The following is a 20432-nucleotide window of genomic DNA, read 5'->3' on the forward strand; positions in this document are numbered from 1 at the left end:
TCACATGAGGTGCTCCGACTTGTATTTTCAAACCTAAACAAATGACTATGCAGGAGCGCTAAAGCACTTTCAGCTTTCTGACTTGGTAGTAGCTGTGTGTTACCAGGTTTTTTTATCTTGGGTCATACTGCCAGGTTCCTGAAGCACAGAATGCTTGTCAGGTTTTGGTTCTAGTTGTTTTTTGTTCTGAAGAGTTCATTTTACCAAATTTCATTTTTTACCAAGATTTTACCTTGGATATCAGGGAGTGAGTCAGAAGCAGACAATGGCCAGAATTATGGGGAAGATAGATTGAGATAACAGCCCTGGGTATAACCAAGGTTGCCAAATGGCTATAAGATATAGGACAGCATATAGATACCAGGGAGAGGTGATGTGCTGTCATAGTACAACTGGATGAAACTGCGAGACTTACTCTGTCCGTTAACATTAATGGGACCACTGTGTTTACGGAAGGGAAAAAAAGTATATCTAGGGAATTATTAGATGGGAAGATTCAGAAAGGAGAAAAGAATGTAGGCCACATAATAGCTCTCTGAGACAGTGGTTAATTCAAAATTAAAAGGTGGTGAACTGAAAATGAGCATGCAGTAGAGGAAAAATATTTTGATTCCTAACTGAGGTGGAAAATGGACATACTACAAGAAAGCCATCAGTCTCTAGATTTAATTTGGTTTGGATTTTTATGTCTTTTAGTTTTATATACAGAGTGCAATCTATAATGATTTATATTGCCTTGCAAAGGTAGTTTGACCTTTTCTCCGAAAACGCATGCAAAATTGTGAAGATTAAGATGTATTTTAAATCAATCTATCACCACTGAAGTGGGCAAGAACAATCTATTGTTACTTCCTTTTTAAGATTTAAAATGCCAGTTCTAAAATTTATGTATTCTTCACTGTTTTCAGTCTGATGACTCCAGGAGTAAGGCACTACTTAGCACAACCAGGAGATGCAAGATCCATCCTTGCAAGAATTAAGTAACATGCCTGATGGTTCCCTTAGCCCTGGTGTTCTGCAACCGAAGCTGCCTTTCCTTTTTGAACAGAGCTATAGTGAAGCCCCGCTAGAGGCAGGTACCTGGCGCAGGGTGTCACCGGCCACTCCATTTCTCTACTGCCTTGCAGGGACCAGCCATTTCCCCGGCCACCAACTCTGGGGAAGCGCAGCGATGACGGTGACAGTTCAAGGCTTTTAGGAAGGACTCTGTTGCTTGTGAAACATGAGGTGCCCCAGTCAGGCTATTAAATCACCAGGCTGCAGCAGCAACAGTAAAATGTGGTGGTTTTTAACTTGCACAGGCTAAAAAAGTGTTCTGTTAGTTGAAAGCTGTTATCTGTGGCTGCAAGGAACCAAGACAAGGAGGCAAAAAGAAAGCAGCCAGGAGGTTCCTTGCTGCCTCAGGAGGAGAGAAAGCAACAGTATTGAAATCCTGATGTCTTCTATCCAGTTATTAGGGCCCTGGGACACGGGGAACAAGCACTCTAAGGGACTGCCTTCCACTCAGGACCCCCGCAGCACCATGCAACGTCAATCAGAGAAGATACTGGGAAGACTCAAATGTGTTGATGCTTGTGTTGATCCTCATCCTTTGATGAGGATTCAGGTCCTGGCATGAGCTGTGTCTCCTGTGGGGTGAAATTGCTGAGCCGATAGGGGCTTTAGGGGAAAGCATGGCACACACGACTGCAACAGCTGCCTGGAGAGCTGTCTGGTCTCAAAGACTGTAAAACCCAAATGCTGTCTGAAGACGAGCAAAACAAAGCTGGCATTAAGCAACTGGGTGAACCAGAACATAGAAAAGGAATTTAGGAAGCCGTGGTTGTAATCCTATTAGGCTCTGGGCTGGATTAGGATAAATGGCTCCTAACTTGGTTACGTAAGGTAGCAGTGAAGTCCATCGCTCCCACAGCCGCTCTGATGGGATTCAAGTCACAGAAGTGTTTTGTCTGAGCAGTTTATTTTCTATCCCAGACTTTCATTTGGTGTGCTGAAGGTAGTCTCTAGCTGAGAGTGAGAAGTGGTGGGTAGGAATGGGAAGGATGGTTTCTCTTATCATCCCAGCCACTTCTGAGAAATCTTTGCATGAGGACAAGCCACCTCCCTGCTGGCCAGTTGTCCTGTATCTCACCCCCACCATCCCCAGGGGCCATGTGTTTCCTGAGCTCTGAAAAGTGGTATCACAGCATACCCTGAAACTATATGGACCTGTTCTTGAGCAGAGTCTCAACATAAGGCATGCTGAGAGGGGTCTGAAGTGTTGGCAGCTGCCCATAGTTAGATGGAGCAGGCAGTGCCTCCAGACCCCGGCCCCGCAGCCTCGGTGCAATGATCAGGAACGGATGCAAACCCAGCTCCAGGGGTGCATGATGCACACAGGAGGTGGGTGGACGGCTGTGGGCTGGCGGTGGGGAGCTGATTAGATACCATTTATCCTGTCAGGATCGCCCTCCAACAGGTTGGAGATCAACTGCGGTACATTGCTGGAAATGTAGGCGGTGTCCACTGGTGGAGTGGGAGGTGGTAGTGGGGCAGATGCCTCCTTGCTACCCGTCACTTTGCACCTGGCTCTGAGTATCATTTTCTATCTCAAGTTTCTAAACCCAGCCATGTGTCCCTGCCAAATACCAAACTGTGTTTTACTCCTCTTCTGCTCCTGTGACCCCCAGACCTTTGGGGTTTTGTGTTTTTGCAGTGAGCAAGACAGTGAGCAGAGGTAAATCTGATGGTACTGGTAGAAATAAAAACTCCAGCCCAGTAGAAATAACTCAAAGTAACCCAAAGTTTATGGCAATTTAGTTGTTTTCCTAGAAGAGGCCTTAGAAAGAGCAAGAGATACTATGTATGGGCTCAGGACCTGTATTGTGTTTGAAGAAACCTGCTCTGCCTACGTCTGGAAATAGTTTTCCTGGGTCTCAGCTGAAGTTTAAATGACTTCTCCACAGAACAGACTGCTGTCTCCCGTGTGCCTGGGAGGGGACTTAGATTGAAGTATAGCATTTGGCTTTGGTTTGCAAAGCAGATCACTTGAAAACGTTTTAAAATACGTAATTCTTACCAACTGATATACAGAAAAGTGACAAATCCTAATAGGATCAATCCCTTCTTCTTTGCTGGGTAACGGTGCGGTGTGGCAAAGATTTCCAGGACAGCAAATGGCAATACAGCCGTGTGCTGAGGAGAAAAGAGAGTCCGTCACTGACCTGTCACAGTGCCTGGCCTTCGGACATTGCTGATCATGAAGCCCAAGAACCTGCCCCTGAGTGTAATCGTATACAGATGTGCAGACTTCATTTTTTTTATAGTGAAGAAGTACCCCTCAGTAACAAGCACCGACATTTTGTTGTTAGTATGCTCTAAGAAGTACTCTAATGAGGTCTGCCTGTAGAATGATCTGCATCACTTTATAATAGGTGAGCTTTCCTTTTACATTTTATAATGCAATAAATTTTTTGGTAATTCCCATTAGAGTACAAAAGATATCGACGTCTATTGTTATGTGTGCTTGAGGATGTCGGAAGCCTCCTCCTTGAACTCATTAAGCAATTGCTGAACTGCCTTCATGTTCTCTTCAAGTCGTTACTGTATTGTATTATATTGTCATTTATTATTTACTCCAGTGCAATTGCGGCATGTTGTACTTCTCTCTGTAAACTGAAAAACATGGTTGTAAACATACAGTGCACATAAGTTAGTGGTGATTCAAGATGATGAAGGAACTTCAAACAAGCTTAGCCAAGAGTTAGTAAAGAGTTAGCTGGCTGGAGAAGCTTTTTGTTCTCCTCTCTTTTTTTTTTTTGTCAGTTTGATTTGTATTAAGTAGCTTCAGTTTCAAGGGCTTTTATGATGGCGACTGTCTGAGCACAGAGGATTTTCAGCACAGTGCAGAAACCTTGGTGGCACTGTTTGGTGGGGAGCTGCCTCCAAGAGTGATGCCCCTCTCCTCTCTGTGGGGAGGCTGGGAGCACTGCGAAAATCCTTCTGGGCTCAGATGTTAAACAGACACTGTGGGGTTCTTGGGACACCTCAACTTGTCAGCTGATTTGTGGCAACTTCAGAAAATAATCTGTTGGGGTGAAATTTCCCCACTAAAAAATTTGTTATTGTCCCCGTGCAAGCAAATGATAGTCTTAAGTAGCAATACCTAGGGCAGAAGGGCTAAACAACACTGGGGAATGACACAGTAAGACCAGTCAATGAGGTGCAACAGGAGAAAATTATAGCAACAACTGTAGCTGACCAGTTGGTAAAATTCCTATTAATTTAGCGAATAGTTTCATGGGTAGATGGGGGAAGAAAGTGGGGGAGGGCAGCAGAGAAAGATAGATAGACTTTTAAATAGAAAAAAACCCACCAAACTAATGATTTTTTTTGGTTTTCCCTGAAGGCACAGCCTGCTGGGTGTATGGTGAGACGTTTCCTCTTGTCCCAAGGGAATGGTTGTAGTACCTTCAATGTACGTATTTGTCAGAAGCTGTGCTGAGTATCTGGTATGAGTATGGTGTCAAAGTTTTATTGCTGTATATTTATAGTACAAATTGCCACAAATACACATGAAATTCTTTAAATGCACATTGAGCTACACACAGCATGCATGAAAACATTCTTTACCTATTTGGCTAAGAGGCAGACATCCGTTTGTGTCTGCTGCTGCCAAGTGACTGCTCACTGGAAGCTACACGTCCTCCCTCAGGCCCCCCAGGAGCTGCTATTCACACCTGGCTGTCCTACTGCCAAAATAACCCTTTCATCTCAGTTATCATTTTTCAGAGAAAAGAGATAGGAAAGTTTTATTTGATGTTCCGGTCCCTCACACTCACAGGCACCAAGATTTTCGTCTGTTCTGTTTCATAAAGATATTCTTCAGCTCTACAGCCTGCTTGGCTGATAGCAGAGCTCTCGTTGTATTAGTACAAGTGATGCCTGGATTCATTTAACCAGAAGAATGTGTTCAGTGCACACAGTTTTCATATATAATCCCTGTAACTTTCTTTTAGTCAGAAATCTATGTGTTAAGCTGCTTTTAGAATGATTAAAAAAGACGTTTATTTTCGACAGGTGGTCAATAGTTTGTCTTTGAATAAAACCAAAATGCCTATGCAAGACAGCAGTGATGGAAACTTGCACTTTGTCCTCATTTCTAGGCTTTAGCCTTTCACGGTGCATTTGTCCATTATGCAAAGCGGATATAAGTCCTGGTTTTCATCTGACATCCAGTGGGCTACAAAATTCCTTTCGGACTCATGAAATGTCCTTGCTAGTCTTTTAATTAATTTAAACACTTTTAACAACTGTAAGCTGGTTGTTCCAGCTGTATTACTGCTGCCCTAGGAGTTACTAGGTGAGATAATCCTGTGTTGAAGTGAACAGTTTTTAGGCAGAGGGGGTTTTTATGCTCAGTTTTCGGGTTTGGGACTTCTTGTTCTCAGAGGAATGCTAAATAAGCACAAGTCAGCAATATGATGCTGCTTAAATAGAAAAGGCGTGTAGTGTACTGGGATGGTATTAACAGGAATATTGTGTGTAAGCAAGACCTGGGAGGTAACGAAGCTGCTCCACCTGAACTGATGAGGTTTTGGCTGGCACTCTGCCTCTGATTTAGGGTACCCCATTTTGACAGGTGCAGATAGTTTGGAGCATGTCCAGAAAAGGACAGCACCAACAGCAAGAAAGTGTGAAGAACAAAGCAGCCCAAAGGCAGACGTAGAAATCAGGACTGAATGCGTTGTTGCGCGTAGAGAGAAAAGGAAAATGAGAGAGGTTTCAAAGGCTTGAGAGGTTGATGCAGTGATAACTGCAATGGGAAAGTTCTCTGCATCCATCGCAGGTAGGACCAAGGGCGATTGGCTCAGTTTTCCTCAAGAGAAACGTAGCTTTATACTGGGAAATATGTAGCACAGACAAGCAGGGAAGTGACCACCTAGGGGAGCTGGGCAAGCCCTTCCCAGGAGAAGCTAGACAAGAAGTTGACTGTGATTCTGCCAAGTGCCCTCTGGGCATCTCTGGCCCAGCCTCAGCTTTCCTCTGAACCAGCTGCCAAGGGCCGTGCAGACTCCAGAGCTGGGGCAAGCACGTGTGTCCAGAAGCAGAGGGTGAAAGCATGCAGAAACGGGGGCTTCCCTCTTGTGACGGGAGCAAGCTATCGTGACTAAGACCACCAGCGTCTCCACGTGTTTAGCCAACTTCTCTTTCTCAGTTCATACATCTCTGTGCTGCCTTACAATATGTGAATCCCTCAGGAAAGGGGAAGAGGGGAGAAAAGCGGAGCTCTGCACCTCATTTACGATTTCTCATTTGCCTCACAGGAGTGAGCAGCACTGCACGGGATGATGATGATGCGGACAGCGTGATAGGGTCACAGGGAGCAACAAGCTGGGGGTGGCGGGGGGGAACTCACGGCTCTAACACACACAGTGGCACTGCAGACGGGAAGCAAACTGGTAGTGGTTGTGAAAGACAGTTGGGAGCTCTTCCCTTTATGCCGTGTTGATTTAGAAAATACCGATTTGCTTAACTAGTCATTTTTTGGTGGGCTTTTCCACTTATGGCAGAGTTTGAGAAAATATTCAGGGGCCCATAAATCAAAGGAGGTTTGAAAGTTATGGAAAAATCTGGAAAAACTGGCTGCTTTTAGAAAGAACCAAAAGTTTAGTGGAAGGGGTAGGTTCAAATTTCTGCTCTGCCTGGTTTACAGAGGCTTGAAGCTAAGCTTCCCACCACCTGGAGGGGTGCTTCCACCTCCAAGAGCAGCGAAAGCAATCAGGCATGGATTTTTGTGAACAGTTTTGTGAACAGTTTTTTAAAGGTCTTGGATCTATCTTGATTTGGAGGAAGGGAAAAAAAATAAAAGAAAGAAATTCATTGTGGCATAGGAAGGCTCCCTTCTTCCCCAGTCCAATGGTGACACTGGTACATGACTAAAGTGTGTGCTGTACACATGATCATATCTTTTAAAAATATTTCGCTATCTATTAATCCAATTTTATTTATTAATAGATTGTTAGCTTATTCCTAGTTAGAAGGAATCACTGTAATAAATTAACTAGACGTGTTTTTTGTTGGGCCATTTAAACTTGCCATACAGTTGCCTTCTTGAGACAGATTTGTACAACAGTTCTCAGCTGCTTCATGCACCCCCAGGATGAAATTTGTTTGGTTTAGCATTTTTACTTTGTGGATATAAAGCTTTTTTTTTTTTTTTCTCCTCCCACCTCCCCCTTTCCTTCTTATGTACACATACACCCCCAGGCCAAATCTGTGGAAAAATCTTCCCTTGCACTTCTGCTGTCCCAAGAGTCTGCTGGTGACTTCATGTATTTCTGCTGAGCCCAGTTTGTCCATTAACGGTAAAATCATGGTGGAATTTCTACCGAATAACCGAGCATGTTTACAAAAGCAGATGCATATTTATACAGCAGACACCAGAGGAATGTGTGGTGCAAAGCCTGCCCTTTGCCTATGACATGCAGTTGGCTTTCCAAATGATTTCCCTCTCACAGCTGATAGACGTTGACTTTGGCAGCATCGTTAGTGATAGACCATATATCATGGTTAATCATATCTGCTGAAAGGCTTTAAAGACTTCTCGTATCTTTCTCAATAAAAAAGATGTATTTTCTCATTCAAGTTATTTTTACCATAGGTCTCTAGTGCGTGCTCGTTAAATATACTTTCAACCCTATTTAGCTGTGCTTTATATCCTTAAACTGACATATGTTTGAAGAGTGAAGTGTTTGTATGGGGCCAAATTAAAATACGAAATTTTGCCTTTTGCTTTAAAGAAAACTTAATAATTAAGCTCAGATTGACACAGATCAAAACATTGGCAAAAATTGCTGGAAACAGTGACTCATTTTTTATTTCAATTAACAGTTTCTCAGTTTCACATATAAACAGTGAAACTGTCAAAAATAATTATCACAGGGAGGAAAAACCTATTTCACTCCAAGGTAAGGAAAACAGGCTAAAACAATAGCTGAGAGTACAGACCAGGCTATCAGTGAACCGAACTGAATCAGACAGGTTTTTTCTTCTCTTGCCAGGAATCCTGTTAAATACTTATTCTTACATTCTTTTAAATATTAACATATTTACTTGTGTAGTAGCCTCTGTTTGTTGAAGAAAGCTTTCAACTTACAGATTTTTTAAGGACAGAAGTATTTGAAATGCCTTTTTGAAAAAAATTTGTACAGTGGAAAGAAGTTATGGGACTTTCAAAATTATCAGAGACATTTTGTTAACGAATTGCACTTATAATCTGAAGTCTGACTCCAAACATTTGATTTAAAAATCCTCTGTGGCTCCTTTTGGCACTTATTATGATTTTTAACTTTAGTTTGGTTTCTTTGCTTTTTTTCTTGACGAACTCAGGTAAATTTGAACTAGTTATAAAACTGCAAAATTGTTTTTGTTGCTCATAAACTCTGGCGTATGAATACAGGGGGAACAAAGTTTCTTAAATGTATGCTGAACTTTATCTGAAATTTTGGCATGTTAACTCATCTCCTGCGGAGAAGGATGAAATTATGACATTCTCCTGCTTCTTTTTGTTTCCTACCCTACGTTGTATGTTTCCCAGGATACGTTTCAGGTTCATGAGTTTAAACTGAGATAAATAGTCCTCTCCGGATATTACTTCCACAGTTTAGTAAGACCATAAGGAATTTTTACTTCCCGTATTTTGAGTAATTTGTCTGTTTATTCAAAGTTTCATCCTCGTTTTGCTGTTGAGAATATAAGTAAAAGCAACTTTCCTGGGGCTGAGGAGACAGGGTTGGGTAGAGTCTGTGTTCAGCTGCAGGCTCCAGCCTAGGCTGAGTTTTAAGCCCATGAATAATCTCCCCAGAGCTGCTGAGATCACTCGTCTGCCTAACGCGTGCGTCGCAGTTTGACCCTGTTTGACTCCAGAGTGAAGGAAATGATGCCTCAGTTGACCATAGCTGTTTGTTTCTAATTCGTCTGCATTTACATATCCTCTGTGTCTGCTTTCCATTAACATGTGAGACTTCAGCAGGGGATTGTTCACAAACAGTTACCACTGGCCAAACTAAACTCCACTGGGCACAGTTGGACACCATCGGGTGCTTTTGAAAAACTGCCCGTGTTTCTCCTTTCAGACAAATTCCCCACAGAGCTTGTGTGCTGGCAGCCACTTGTGGCCAATACTCATGCTTGTATCTTCTCCATCAGTAGGTTACTGCAAAGAAAAAGTAAAAACGCACTTCGGTGCTGTCTTATGAGGCTCGCAAAGCCCACGTTCATCAGTTGACCCTTGAGGTATTCACTCAGTTATTCAGCTCATTGTTGGGAAACGTCCTCTTGTCTATGGAAATTTCCTTGGGTTGGATGCTTTCATAAACGATTACAGCCTGTGTTATCTGAGCATAATAAAACTGAATGGCTTCCTGTCACCATAACCTCTATTTAGTTTTATACTCCTCATAATTTTCTGGATCTCTGTACGCTCTCTCCTTTCATGGCTTCATTTTGGAACAAGTTCCCTCTTTTGATTTATTTTGCTATGATACTGCCTTCATTCAAACGCCTTCTTTAAAATTTCCTTTTGTAATCTGTCCTTACACATTTTTCTTCCTCTCTTAATTTTTATTTTTCAGGGTGGGCGGAGCTTAAGCATTATTGTTCATTTTATGTGCGCAACTAGGACATTGATGTATTTAGTCAAACATATAATTCTCTCTTAGAGTCACTACCTGTCTTTTATATTCCCAGACATCAGTGGATTTTGAAGGAACCACAAATTTGTTTTATGGCTGGAGCAGGAGGCACAAGGAGTCCTGTTACAGAGCAGGTGCGGTGGCAGCAGCCAGGAAGCCATTGCTCGGTTGAAGTCCACCAGCACTCCCCTCCGAACTGTCAGCTACTAACTGCTTCTGCCCTTCTCAGGTCCGTTCATGCTCAGCTGAAAAGGACCGTTGGGGTTTTTTCCCTGCTTTTTCTGAGATGTTTAGGTGGTTTGGAAGCAGTCTTGTGAAAAATGGATGAAACGTCAGACCAGTTGTATGATCAAAGTTAAAAGAGCTTTGGAGATAAGATTGCCTGCATGCACGCATGCATTTTTGGAAATAAGGCCCTGGCTGAATATCCTATTGCTTACTAGCAAATGTTTTGTCTCTGTGTCAATGCCAGCATTTTAATTGCATTTCTCCCTGACATTAGATACGTAGTCTAAGAAACTGATGTTGCACTGCAGCTGGAAGCTGACCTGAGACTGAAGTGACACATCCTTTGCTGTGGAATATTTGTCTCCAGCTGTTCCTTCGTGGGATGGGTTACAGAGACTGCACCTGTGCACACCGGGGTAGCAGCAGCCCGGGAGGAATCCCTGCCATAACATTTCTCTGTGAAACACATACTTTCTCCCTGAGGAAATGGGCTTATGTCAACAGAAATGGAAACTTCAAAAAAAATAGATATGTAGCGCTGGGAAAAGCTAAGCATCTTTGCTCTTAGATGTGTGGGGTGATTAATTTCATGTGCCATATCCCTCACACACACATTCTTCTTCTTTGCCAAAAGCTGAATGTAATTGGAAGCCTATGGATGTCCATGGTTGCCAGACAGCTTAAAATTGAGATGCTGTGAAATGCAAACAAATGGAAATGTTTCTCTTTTGTGTAAATCTGCAAGAATTATTAGGCATTAAATACCAATTGCAAGGAGACTCGTTTAGGATGGTCAAAGATGAGCCTGAGCTGGTTCTTGTGTACACTCCTGGAGCAGGAGTCCAGTTAGAGTGGCTTGGACAAGTGGGTTCTGCTCCACACACTGATTTTGCACCCCCTTGTTAGTTAGTGCTGCGGCAGCTTCCTAAAATAGCGGTAGATAGATATAATCCTTCACATAGATGCCCTCACAACAGAGTGAGAGTAATTTGTATTCATATAACTGGTTTTCTTTTCCAGAAGTAAAGCATACTGATCCAAAATAACATTTCTGTTGATGTAGTTGTGTCCACACCGGGAAAGGAGTGGTTTAGGTTGGTGGGCAGAGCCTGAGCAGCTTGTAGATACCAAGGAGCTCCAAGATGAGAGGGAACATGGTGAGTCTTGCCAGTATTCTCACTGCCAGGGCATCGGTGGCTTGCTTCAGTGAAGGTAAATTACTTGTGTGCACCCAGCTTGTTCTTCCACTCCCTTACATTTTCTTTTTACATTCAGATACTGCTTGGCTACCTTGGGGCAAAGCGCAAAGGAGCTTGAGAGGCTCAGGCCCTGTGGGGTCTGTTGTCATCTTTGCTGAAAGTCTGCCAGGTAAGTAATTTTTCTTCTGTGCTTCCATTTAGCATCCCTCCTCCTTTATTCTTAGTTATTTAGCTTACAAGGTCTGCAGAACATGCATGGCTCACAACTGTATGTCAGTAAAGTGCCCAGGACACTAAAATGCTGATTTTTGGAAAGCAGGGAGGGCAAGACGGTTACAGAATAAATTAGGAGAAGAGATGGCTAAACTAAACTCAGCTGCAGCCTGAAAATAAAGAAAATTGTGCTTTTTACAAGAACATTTGTGTTTTACAACAGCAGTGCCTTACAGGCTGAAAAGATAAACCTCCTTTACAAAAAGGCAATTGTACCATTACCATTTTTGTGAACACATCTGGTCAATGTTGGTGCGTATCTGATATTTTCTTATAGATTAATATGGGTTTGAGTGATCTCTTCTGACCCACCACTGTCCTTTTTTGTTTAGCGTTCAATTCTGTCAGCCCCTTCAAAATGTAGTGTTCCTGTATACTGCCATTAAGTTGAATAATACATGCATATGATTTAATCCAAGCTGTCGCCAGCAGTCAGTCGCCTTCTGGAGAGTATCCAGATGTTGCTTGAAAAGAGGTGGCTGGGAAAGAAATAAACAAATTCACTTGAGGAATTGGCCAGTGTATCTTCTGTCTCAGCCGTCTTCCACTTCGAAAATCTTGTTCAAGTAAGATAATTGTGCTTGAGACATAAGTAGGGGCACTTTTTTCATCCATAAAGCTCAAAGCTTTATATCAAGATGGAAAAACATAATTATCCCAGGCAGAGATAAGTGGAAATTGAGCTGCAGCCCTTGGGTTAAACTCAGAAGGCAAAGAGAGAAACCCAGGCAGTCCAAAATATTTGGCCTCCTTCAAATATGAGCAAGAGTCCTTTCTGCATTAGCCATCCTTTGTGCAAAACAGAAAACGTTTCTGCTCAGAATGTAAAAAAATTGTAACGCTCTCTGTATGACTCTGGGCTACCAGGTGGGCAACGACACTTTCCCACTGTAAGAGCAGTAAATGTGAGAAAAATAAATGGCTAGTTCAGTTTTTGCAAGGAAGGTGCTGCAGCATCACCACGAACTCAAGGAGCTTGGTATTCTTGAAGTGTTTTTGCATGCCTATTTTTTAGGTTTGCTCTTCAGTTACATAACAACATATGCTTTCCTTATTTACAACTTTAAAATAGACCGAGAAAAAAAAAATACTCCCACTGCAAATAATATGGCACTGACATCTACTACTGATACGCCAATGTCTTTTTCCACCAAAGCCAGCTAGATGCTGCCTCAATCTGCCATGAAATGTCTGTAATCTCAGAGCCATAAAGTGTAGCAACGTGCAAGGAAACGAACCCAAAAAGTGTCTGCTTGGCAATCAGAACTTGGAGATTGTCCCTTAAAGTGTCAGTAGCTGCCTGGATCTTCTTAGTGTTCCCAGTAGATATTCTGGGTTGGATAAAAGAAATGCCTCAGATAAGCCTGAAGGCACCTGTTGGAAGGTGTCCCAAGTCGTGGGGGTCATCAAGAGCGAGCATCAGTCTGTGCTGGTGGCAGATGTTTTATGCTCAGTAGTAACTGGGAGGAAAATTTCCCACCCAGGGTCTGTAAAGCATGAGATGTCTGCAGTGTATTAAGAGCTTTAGAAATAAAGTACTAGATTGTGATAGAGATTTGCTTTCTGTGAAGTTTGTCTCTCGTCAAAATAATTTTGAAGAATTGTTTTCTTTTTTTAACACCTGTTTTTGACATTTCTGAAAAGGAAAAGCTTTTTGTTGTTGTCAGAATGACTCTGTTATGAAATGTAGGTGTAGGTAGGGTAAGAAAGAACTTATAACGAGCGCGTTTGACGGATTTCTGCAAAGCGTTTCTGCACATGAAATAAAAACGTACATCCTAGCACCTCTCAACCTTCCCATGTCATAAACAAATGTGGAAATGGAAAGGGCAAATTCTCAGCTGTGTGCCGGGATTAAACCAAGCAGCAAAGCCCATCTCCTCTCAGCTGCACCCTGTGCCTCCCCTTCCCCACCACCTCCACTACCGTGAACATTTTAAACTTCAACCAGTCATCCACACCAGGTCCCAGACCTGAAACCAGTGTGATGCTGAGGACACAAGGAATCTTTCCTTTTGGTGGCCGATGGTTTTGAGAGAGAGCGGTGCCCATTTGCATCCATGCCGAGGTTTGGGCAGCGACGTAAAGGCCCTGGTGGAGATGAATTGGTGGGCAGAGAGCAGGTGATGAGGTTAAAAGTGCACGACGGCTGCAGCTTATCGCTCGGGTATCAGCAATGCGGACATGCCTATGTGTGTTTGGATTCCGGGCACACGTATCTGGATACGCCTGTGTAAATGAAGTGGCTGCTCAAAACCTTTACCAAGTGTCCTCAGCCAGAAACCCCGAAGCCTCCTGCATTTACCTTCAACATGCATCGGGGACTGCTGCAGCGGGCTGCAAAGCATTGTACTTAAGAAATGGAGGCTGGAGAGAAGTGAGCCTTCTATGCGATTATTTCATACTTTTTGGCTTCTCTGATTCAGTCTAGCGCTGAACCTCTCCCTTCTCTCCCCCTTCCCATTAGCCCCACGAGGCCTCCCTGACCTTACAATCCACCCACGGTTTCCATGTTACTGTCAGGCTCCTTACACTTGACTGATGAGAAATATGTGATTATTCAACACATCATAAAAACGGCCAGAGCAAATGAAGGAGAAATCTGGAAAGTATTTATAGAAAATCTGTAAACAATCATTGCAATTCAGCTATTCAAAGCTGTGCACACATTAGCTTATTAGCTGTAGAGCTGTCAGATGTTCTTTGGTTCTTTCACCTTTTAAAAAAATTAAGAACTGCTTTGTTATACTCCCAGCCATTTTGTATTTCATAGACCTCTGTTTGCAGAAATTTATTTTTTGAGCTACAGTAAGTGAGGTTTGGGGTTTGTTGGGGGTTTTTTTTGGTGGTTTTTTTTTTGGTTATGACTACACATCACCTCATTGACTTTAGAGGCTTGACAAGCACTGATTCACTGACATTCCTTGTGTGCTAAAAGGCTTCTTGAGGTGGCTTCAAGCACATGCAGCTGTTTGCTGCGTACAGCTCAGCATCAGATTCAGGTAAGTAGGAAGGAGCAGGTGAGAAAGAAGCCGTGAAACTCTTCTGGAAAGGGACACAATGCAATGGTGGGACACGCGTTGCAAATTCTCTCTTCTCTGCAAGAGGCAGGGGTGTTTCTTACTCACCATAGCATGGTTTAACCAGATTGGGATGACTCCATCAAGGCTTTTGGGGTAAACCAGCTCCCGATTGTAGGTATATAGTGTCCAAAAGGATATAGACACAAACTGGAACCAAAACACACAGTGAAAGAAATTTCAAATTTGGCTAATGCTTTCATTTCTGGGAAGGCAAAACATCTCCTACATGAAGAACGGTGATATTGCCAGACAAACTCACGCATCTCACGTTACAATATAAAGAAAGGAATTTACTCTGAGGTGCAGTGTTCTGTGTTGATACTGCGAGAAAAACCTCCTTTATAAACTGCCAACACTGACACTTTCTGTGGAATACTAGATTAGCTTTAAACTTTTTTTTTTCTTCCTTTGCAGATGGGATCTTTTGATGGTCCAGAAGTTCTGCTCAAGGGGTTGGCTGTCAAGCCACGGTGTTTGTTATGCTCAGTAACAAAGTAAAAACAGATCTTGGTAGGCCCGTTCACATAAAACTTACCCTTACCGTCACAATTCATAAGCCTAATTCCTAAACTGCAGGTGCAAGCTGCACTGTGGGCACCCATTTTTCTCCCAACAGAGGAGGATTTGCAGTGGGAGAACTTAACTGGAGGAAATGAATCCTGGTATTGGTTACCGATACCTGGAAGCTTATTTGCACATTTCTGGCCTGGCTTTGAGCACACTTTGTGCTTGGAGTTGGAAATCAGGGGCGTGAGATGCTGGAAGAATGAGACTGCCCTGTGCCTCTGTCCTGCGGGCACAGTGAGGATGCCTGGGGCAGGGGGATATGACAGCAGCATCATGAATACTGCTGTGCAGGGAAGATAAATCAGCCAGTCTCTCTGTCTCCATCCCTGGCAGGATTTTTTTAGTAAGCCAGCTGGCTGAGCTGCTCATGGACTAAAATTAAGCAGCCCTTTGGGGTTCAGAGGTGGCTGCAGGCTTCGCTTATGCAGAGAGGTACCTACATGTATAAGTAGCCCATCAGTTCCCATCCAAGCCTCAGCACCAGATAAACAGCATTTTGATAAACAGCATTGTCAGTGAGGGAGTAAGTGATCTGTGATGAACCTGACATAGGCTGTGCCTATAATTGTCCTGTGAATCTGCTTCTCTCCAGTGCTTATTTAAAGCCACCCTGGAGTCAGAGAAGGAGGTGTGCGATTTTGCTGCCTCTTAGGTACTCTCTCATGTCCTCCTGTCCATGCTGCCCTTTAGAGAAGCACCCTAAATCAATAAATCAATAAATCCACAGCTATTTGAACTGTGAGATTAACGGGGAGGTTGCATCTCGTTCACCCTTTGGGGTCACGCTGTGTTCGCTCGGGGACAGCCACCCTGAAGCCTGTGCAAGAGGCTTTGCGTTCAACCATGACAGGCTTCAGCACTGTTTCTTCTTCTAAACGGTCCAAATCCATTTTCCAATGGTGAAAGAAAGCCCGCAGTTGTTATCTATTTTGGACATGTGCATGTTATGCTATACACCCCTAATCATTTATGCAAACATTATTTTTACAGAGGTTACTTACTGTGGATGTTGGGAAAGCCAGGACACTGAAAAGAAGGTCTCTGCTGGAAATTACGCACTTAGCACATCGCAGTTTCTTAATTAGTCTCAACACATCAGCCAGGAAGGACACCCCATAGAAGGCAGCCTGCAAAACCTAAAGTAATTACACCTAATGAGGGAAACTCATCCAGCTTTCATTAACACGTTCCTCAATGAACTCTGTTCTTGCTCTTCAGGGAGCCGTTTTGTTCGTGAGCTGCAAGCCCACGTGAGGGAAATAGCTGTTGGCTAAATCTTTTTTACTGTGACTGAATAAATAAAGTTGTTCAGCAGATAACTTTAACAGTATCTCATTTAACAGACTAAACAAGAGATGTGTGATGTGATTCAGATGGGAGAGGTGGAAGAACATGTTGAAAGCCAGCTCCTTCACACTTCCTATGTTAATTGTTGGGTTCAGTGTATATTGAGCAGGAGCAAACAAAATACGCCAGGAAATGTTTCCTGTAAAGCAATTGCTAGATAGTGTCTCCCACCATTTACCCAACACGAGGTCTGCTTTCCGGGGACTCGCGCTGCAGCTGATCTCAGCGTTGAGCAGCTCAAAATGTTTAAATGTGAGAATTAGATGTAGAAGTGCTCAAAAACGGACCCTCTTCTGCTGAACTCCAGGGGGTTCAGGAAAGGATTTCAAGTGCTTAGAAGCAGAGATCCAGACTTCGCTAAGTAAAACTGAGAAAGTTAAACCATTTATAGTTGGAGTCGGGGGGGTGGCTTGTGGTGGTTTTGGTGTTTGGGCTTTGGTTTTTTTTTTTCTGACTTCAAATCATTTACAGGCAATGAGGGTGGGGTTGTTTGGGGAGAGTGCTAGGAGGATTTGGTAAAGAATTAGGTATGTGCACAGTGACAAAACAGAATTCCGCAAATTGTGTATGAAATTGTCACAGTACTGTGGCTCAAGCCAGTGTTGCTTTTCTGATTACTTCATTTTCTCTTCTAATGCTACACAGCGGTTCAAGCTGAACCCAATTTGTCAGGCACACAAAGGCAAAACCCTACAGAAAAGTACTTCTCCCGCGGGCTCCCTTGCATTCAGCACTGAGTCTAGTTCGGTTCTGTTAACTCAGGAGGTGGCCTCTGCTTTTTCAGGCTGGGTTGTCCCGGCGTGATGCAATATTGGAAGTGCAGCCTACTGCAAGCACTGGACCAGCTAGTGATGCTTAAACGGAAAGAGGCTCTGCTACAGCTTTCAGGGTGAGATCTCTTTTGCCATGATCTTACTCTGAATCAGATATTTATGTAGAGCAAAGTGTCTGAAATTGTGGCTGGTTACTTCATCAGTTTCTGAAGGAGCCGAGAAGGGTGGTGCTTGGGAGGGGACAGAATTAGTGCAATGCTTTTTCATCAGAAATTCCTTTATTATCAAAACATCTGAGGGAAGGAAGGGACTACGATTTTGCCGTGCCCATTTGTTACACAAGGGTTTCTACAAGCTTTAGTTTGCAGAGACTGAGTCTTCCTGGGGATCAAAACGACAGTAGTTTGCATTTGACCAAAGCATCCTTGCAGTTATCTGTAAGCCTCCCCATCCATTATGTGGCTTCCCAGCAAAGAGAAAAGATACATCCTTCCTCGCCTATCCTTTCCACAGTCCAGGTGGTCGCCATAGTAGACTGCAGCCAGGTGCCACCGGTGGAGTGTCCCCCCTGCCTGCACAGACCCACAGCGGTGGAGGCAGGGACGTGCTGCCGCAGGCTGGGTAACTGGCCCGGGGTCACCCAGCGGGAGGTATCGGAGGTCGTGCATCACCCAGGTCAGCTGCAAAGCCCCATGTTTCCTTCCAAAAGCATGGGGTGAACAGCCACATTTTTACATAAAACCCCCCAAGCAGCTTCATCAGAACCCACATATGGTTTGGGTCAATTCTGAGGCACCCAAACCAGCTCTTTTAAATGTGGTTTTTTTCTCCCTCTCTCCCCATTACCACAATTAGCGTCTGTAACTGCAGGCACACTTTTGGTCAGTAGAGATTCAGCCCTCCAAGTCACGGGGTCTCTTTCAGAAAAGCCTATACCGGGGCGCAGCACCTAGACCCAAACACACGTTCAACCCAAACATCTGTCCCAGCCCTTGGCCTCGCCAGGCCACCAGACTCAAGTCCCCGAAGCGCTAAGAAAAGCCTGGTTACAAACAGAAGCTCTTGTTACACCCTGTAGAGTCAGCAGTAACTTTCCATAAAAAGCATGAAAAATGAACGTGAGGGTGGTGACAGTCTGGTGACACATGGTGACTAATTGCCAATAAAGCAATTAGGGAGAGGCCTGGTTCCCAGAGGATGGGGCTATTATTATCTTGTTCATGGTCAGCCTTACATTAATCATGGGACAGGGAGAGGCTGCTTCCCGGCCCCCCCCCCCCCAAAAAAAAAAAAAAATTAACTAAAACAAACATTTCTGAAAAGAAACAGTCCCAAAACAGCCACATTCTCAGCCTGGTAAATATTCTGTCAGATGCAGGGGAGGACAATATTATCTTCCGTGTGGAAAATGCTTATCTGAATGCATAACCTGACCCGTTTCTCTGGCTGAACGTGGAGAAGAACAACTCCTGAAGAAGTTTAAACTCAGTCTCAGACCAGGTTTTGCACTGCTTGTGCAACTGTCACCTCAGGTTCAAAGGGTTTTCAGTCAGTTTGTGATCATCTTGTATTTCCAGGAGCAATGGAAGAATATACAAGTCATTCCCAAGCCAAAACCTGAACCTAGCTAGAACCGTCCCTAGTAATGCTCAGTCTGGCAGGGTCCACCACAAGTAGAGTTGAGTCAGAGCTCCAAACCCGTGCTTTTCCAGGCTTATTCCTATAGGAAAGGTGCATCCAAATATCAGCCCTTCACTAATGGGAAATTATTGATATTAAAAAAAAAAAAAAAAGTTGACAGGAAAACATCAGATTATTCTAGATGTCCTGTGAATTTCCCAAACAGCAGTGCTGGTGCTCACAAATCCATTGTGACCGCTCATGGAACATAAATCCGCTGGCTGTAAATAAAGAAGATTCCCTAATGTATTCCCACACGAACAGAAGGAAGACTGGAAGCGTTCAGAAAGCTAACGATTAACCCAAAGAGGAGAATATGGATGTGATTATCCCTGTTGGAGGAATGCTGCTTTCCCCTCTAGACCCCGCGGAGCCCCATGGCGCTGGGTGCTGTAGAAATGCTTAATTTGGCCAGATTGATTTTCCAAACTGAGCGTCGTAGTGACAAAGACAAACCTTAATTTTTATCTGCTGCAGTGATCAAAAGGGTGTTTCTGTTTAACTAACCTGACATGATTTACTTTCGCATATAAGATCTGGCCATATGTGTATATTGAAATCTCCAACTAGTACAAATAAATCGGGCTCCAAGCTCTGCCCTTGAGGGGGGATAAATCCAATATTCTGATATCCAATATTCAACTATTAGACATAACAGTCAACATTTAGTGTGGAGACACATCCATTCACATGATAGAGACCTGGAAAATATGTATAGTAAATACTGTGTCTATTTTGAAATACAAAACATCTTTCAGGAGAGATGAAAAGTATTTCAATTATGAGAGACAAGAGCGTAAGGAATAAAATGGGGCAGGAATGCAATTAATAGTTTTTAAAGGTGCAGCGTGCTCATTATGCAATGATGTACTAGTAGATTTACAGCAGTGAGCAGATTTTTATGAGCTCATATTTCAGGCGATGAATGATTCAGCTTGTACTCTTTTGTGTCACGGACAAATGAATACAAAATTGTTTTTATCTCTCATTTCTGCTTGTTCAATAATCGGTCAATGAACTCCTTTGATACCAAACCCACTTATCCTTTTTTTTTTTTTTTTTTTTTTTTACTACACTACAAAAATATTTCCTTTCTGAATCTTGATTGCTATGATCATTAACTAGATAAATGAATCTGGAGTAACGTCAGAGCTTAGCTCTCTTGGGAGAGCCACATGACTAGCAAGGAATTGAATGAGGTGCTAAAAGAGGGTCATATCTAGAAGAAATTCTTCCAGCATCCCTCCAGCAGAGCTAGGAGTCAGGCTGCATTTCCATCCCCGGTAAATGTCATGTTTCCCAGTATTTCCATTTCAGATCAGAGTGAGCTGGCCACAGCAGCTTTCCACAGAAGGAAATTTTTAAATGCAATTCCAAAGAGCTAAGAGGAATTGAGGGGGGGGGGGGGGGGGGGGGCGGGGGAAATTTCCAAGCGAATCAGCCAGCTGGTGCCAGAAGCCAGGCACTGGCAGTCTGGCAGGAGACAAGCAGAAAAGCTGGACAAGGGCTCTGCCTGCTGGCCCCGGGGAAGCCTCCAAGGCACAGCCTGGCCGATCCACTAAACCAGCAGAGCCCAGTGGGAAGCTTTTGCCTGCTCTTCTCTGGGAT

The 20432-nt window shown here is 43.5% G+C and overlaps 1 protein-coding gene and 1 long non-coding RNA gene across 3 annotated transcripts in view; one reads left to right on the forward strand and one right to left on the reverse strand.

Annotated features, from left to right (window-relative positions):
• Positions 1-16343, forward strand: part of LOC130146360 (uncharacterized) — a 28229-nt gene extending 11886 nt beyond the window's left edge. The window contains exons 4-8 of one of the 2 annotated variants that reach the window (XR_008820873.1): positions 4388-9903; positions 10177-11059; positions 11178-11270; positions 14267-14376; positions 14872-16343. This is a non-coding gene — a long non-coding RNA (uncharacterized LOC130146360). Of the gene's footprint in view, positions 1-4387; positions 11060-11177; positions 11271-14266; positions 14377-14871 lie in introns of both variants that reach the window. The other variant, XR_008820874.1, reaches the window with a different exon arrangement.
• Positions 1-20432, reverse strand: part of ADTRP (androgen dependent TFPI regulating protein) — a 33258-nt gene that overhangs the window by 8965 nt on the left and 3861 nt on the right. The window contains exons 2-4 of the mRNA XM_056332416.1: positions 16026-16160; positions 14503-14604; positions 3059-3174 (exon numbers count right to left, since the gene is read on the reverse strand). Coding sequence (XP_056188391.1) covers positions 3059-3174; positions 14503-14604; positions 16026-16160 — 353 coding nt within the window. The remainder of the gene's footprint in view (positions 1-3058; positions 3175-14502; positions 14605-16025; positions 16161-20432) is intronic.

The sequence above is a fragment of the Falco biarmicus genome, chromosome 3 (genome assembly GCF_023638135.1).
Source record: "Falco biarmicus isolate bFalBia1 chromosome 3, bFalBia1.pri, whole genome shotgun sequence".
NCBI classification, from domain to species: Eukaryota; Metazoa; Chordata; class Aves; order Falconiformes; family Falconidae; genus Falco; species Falco biarmicus.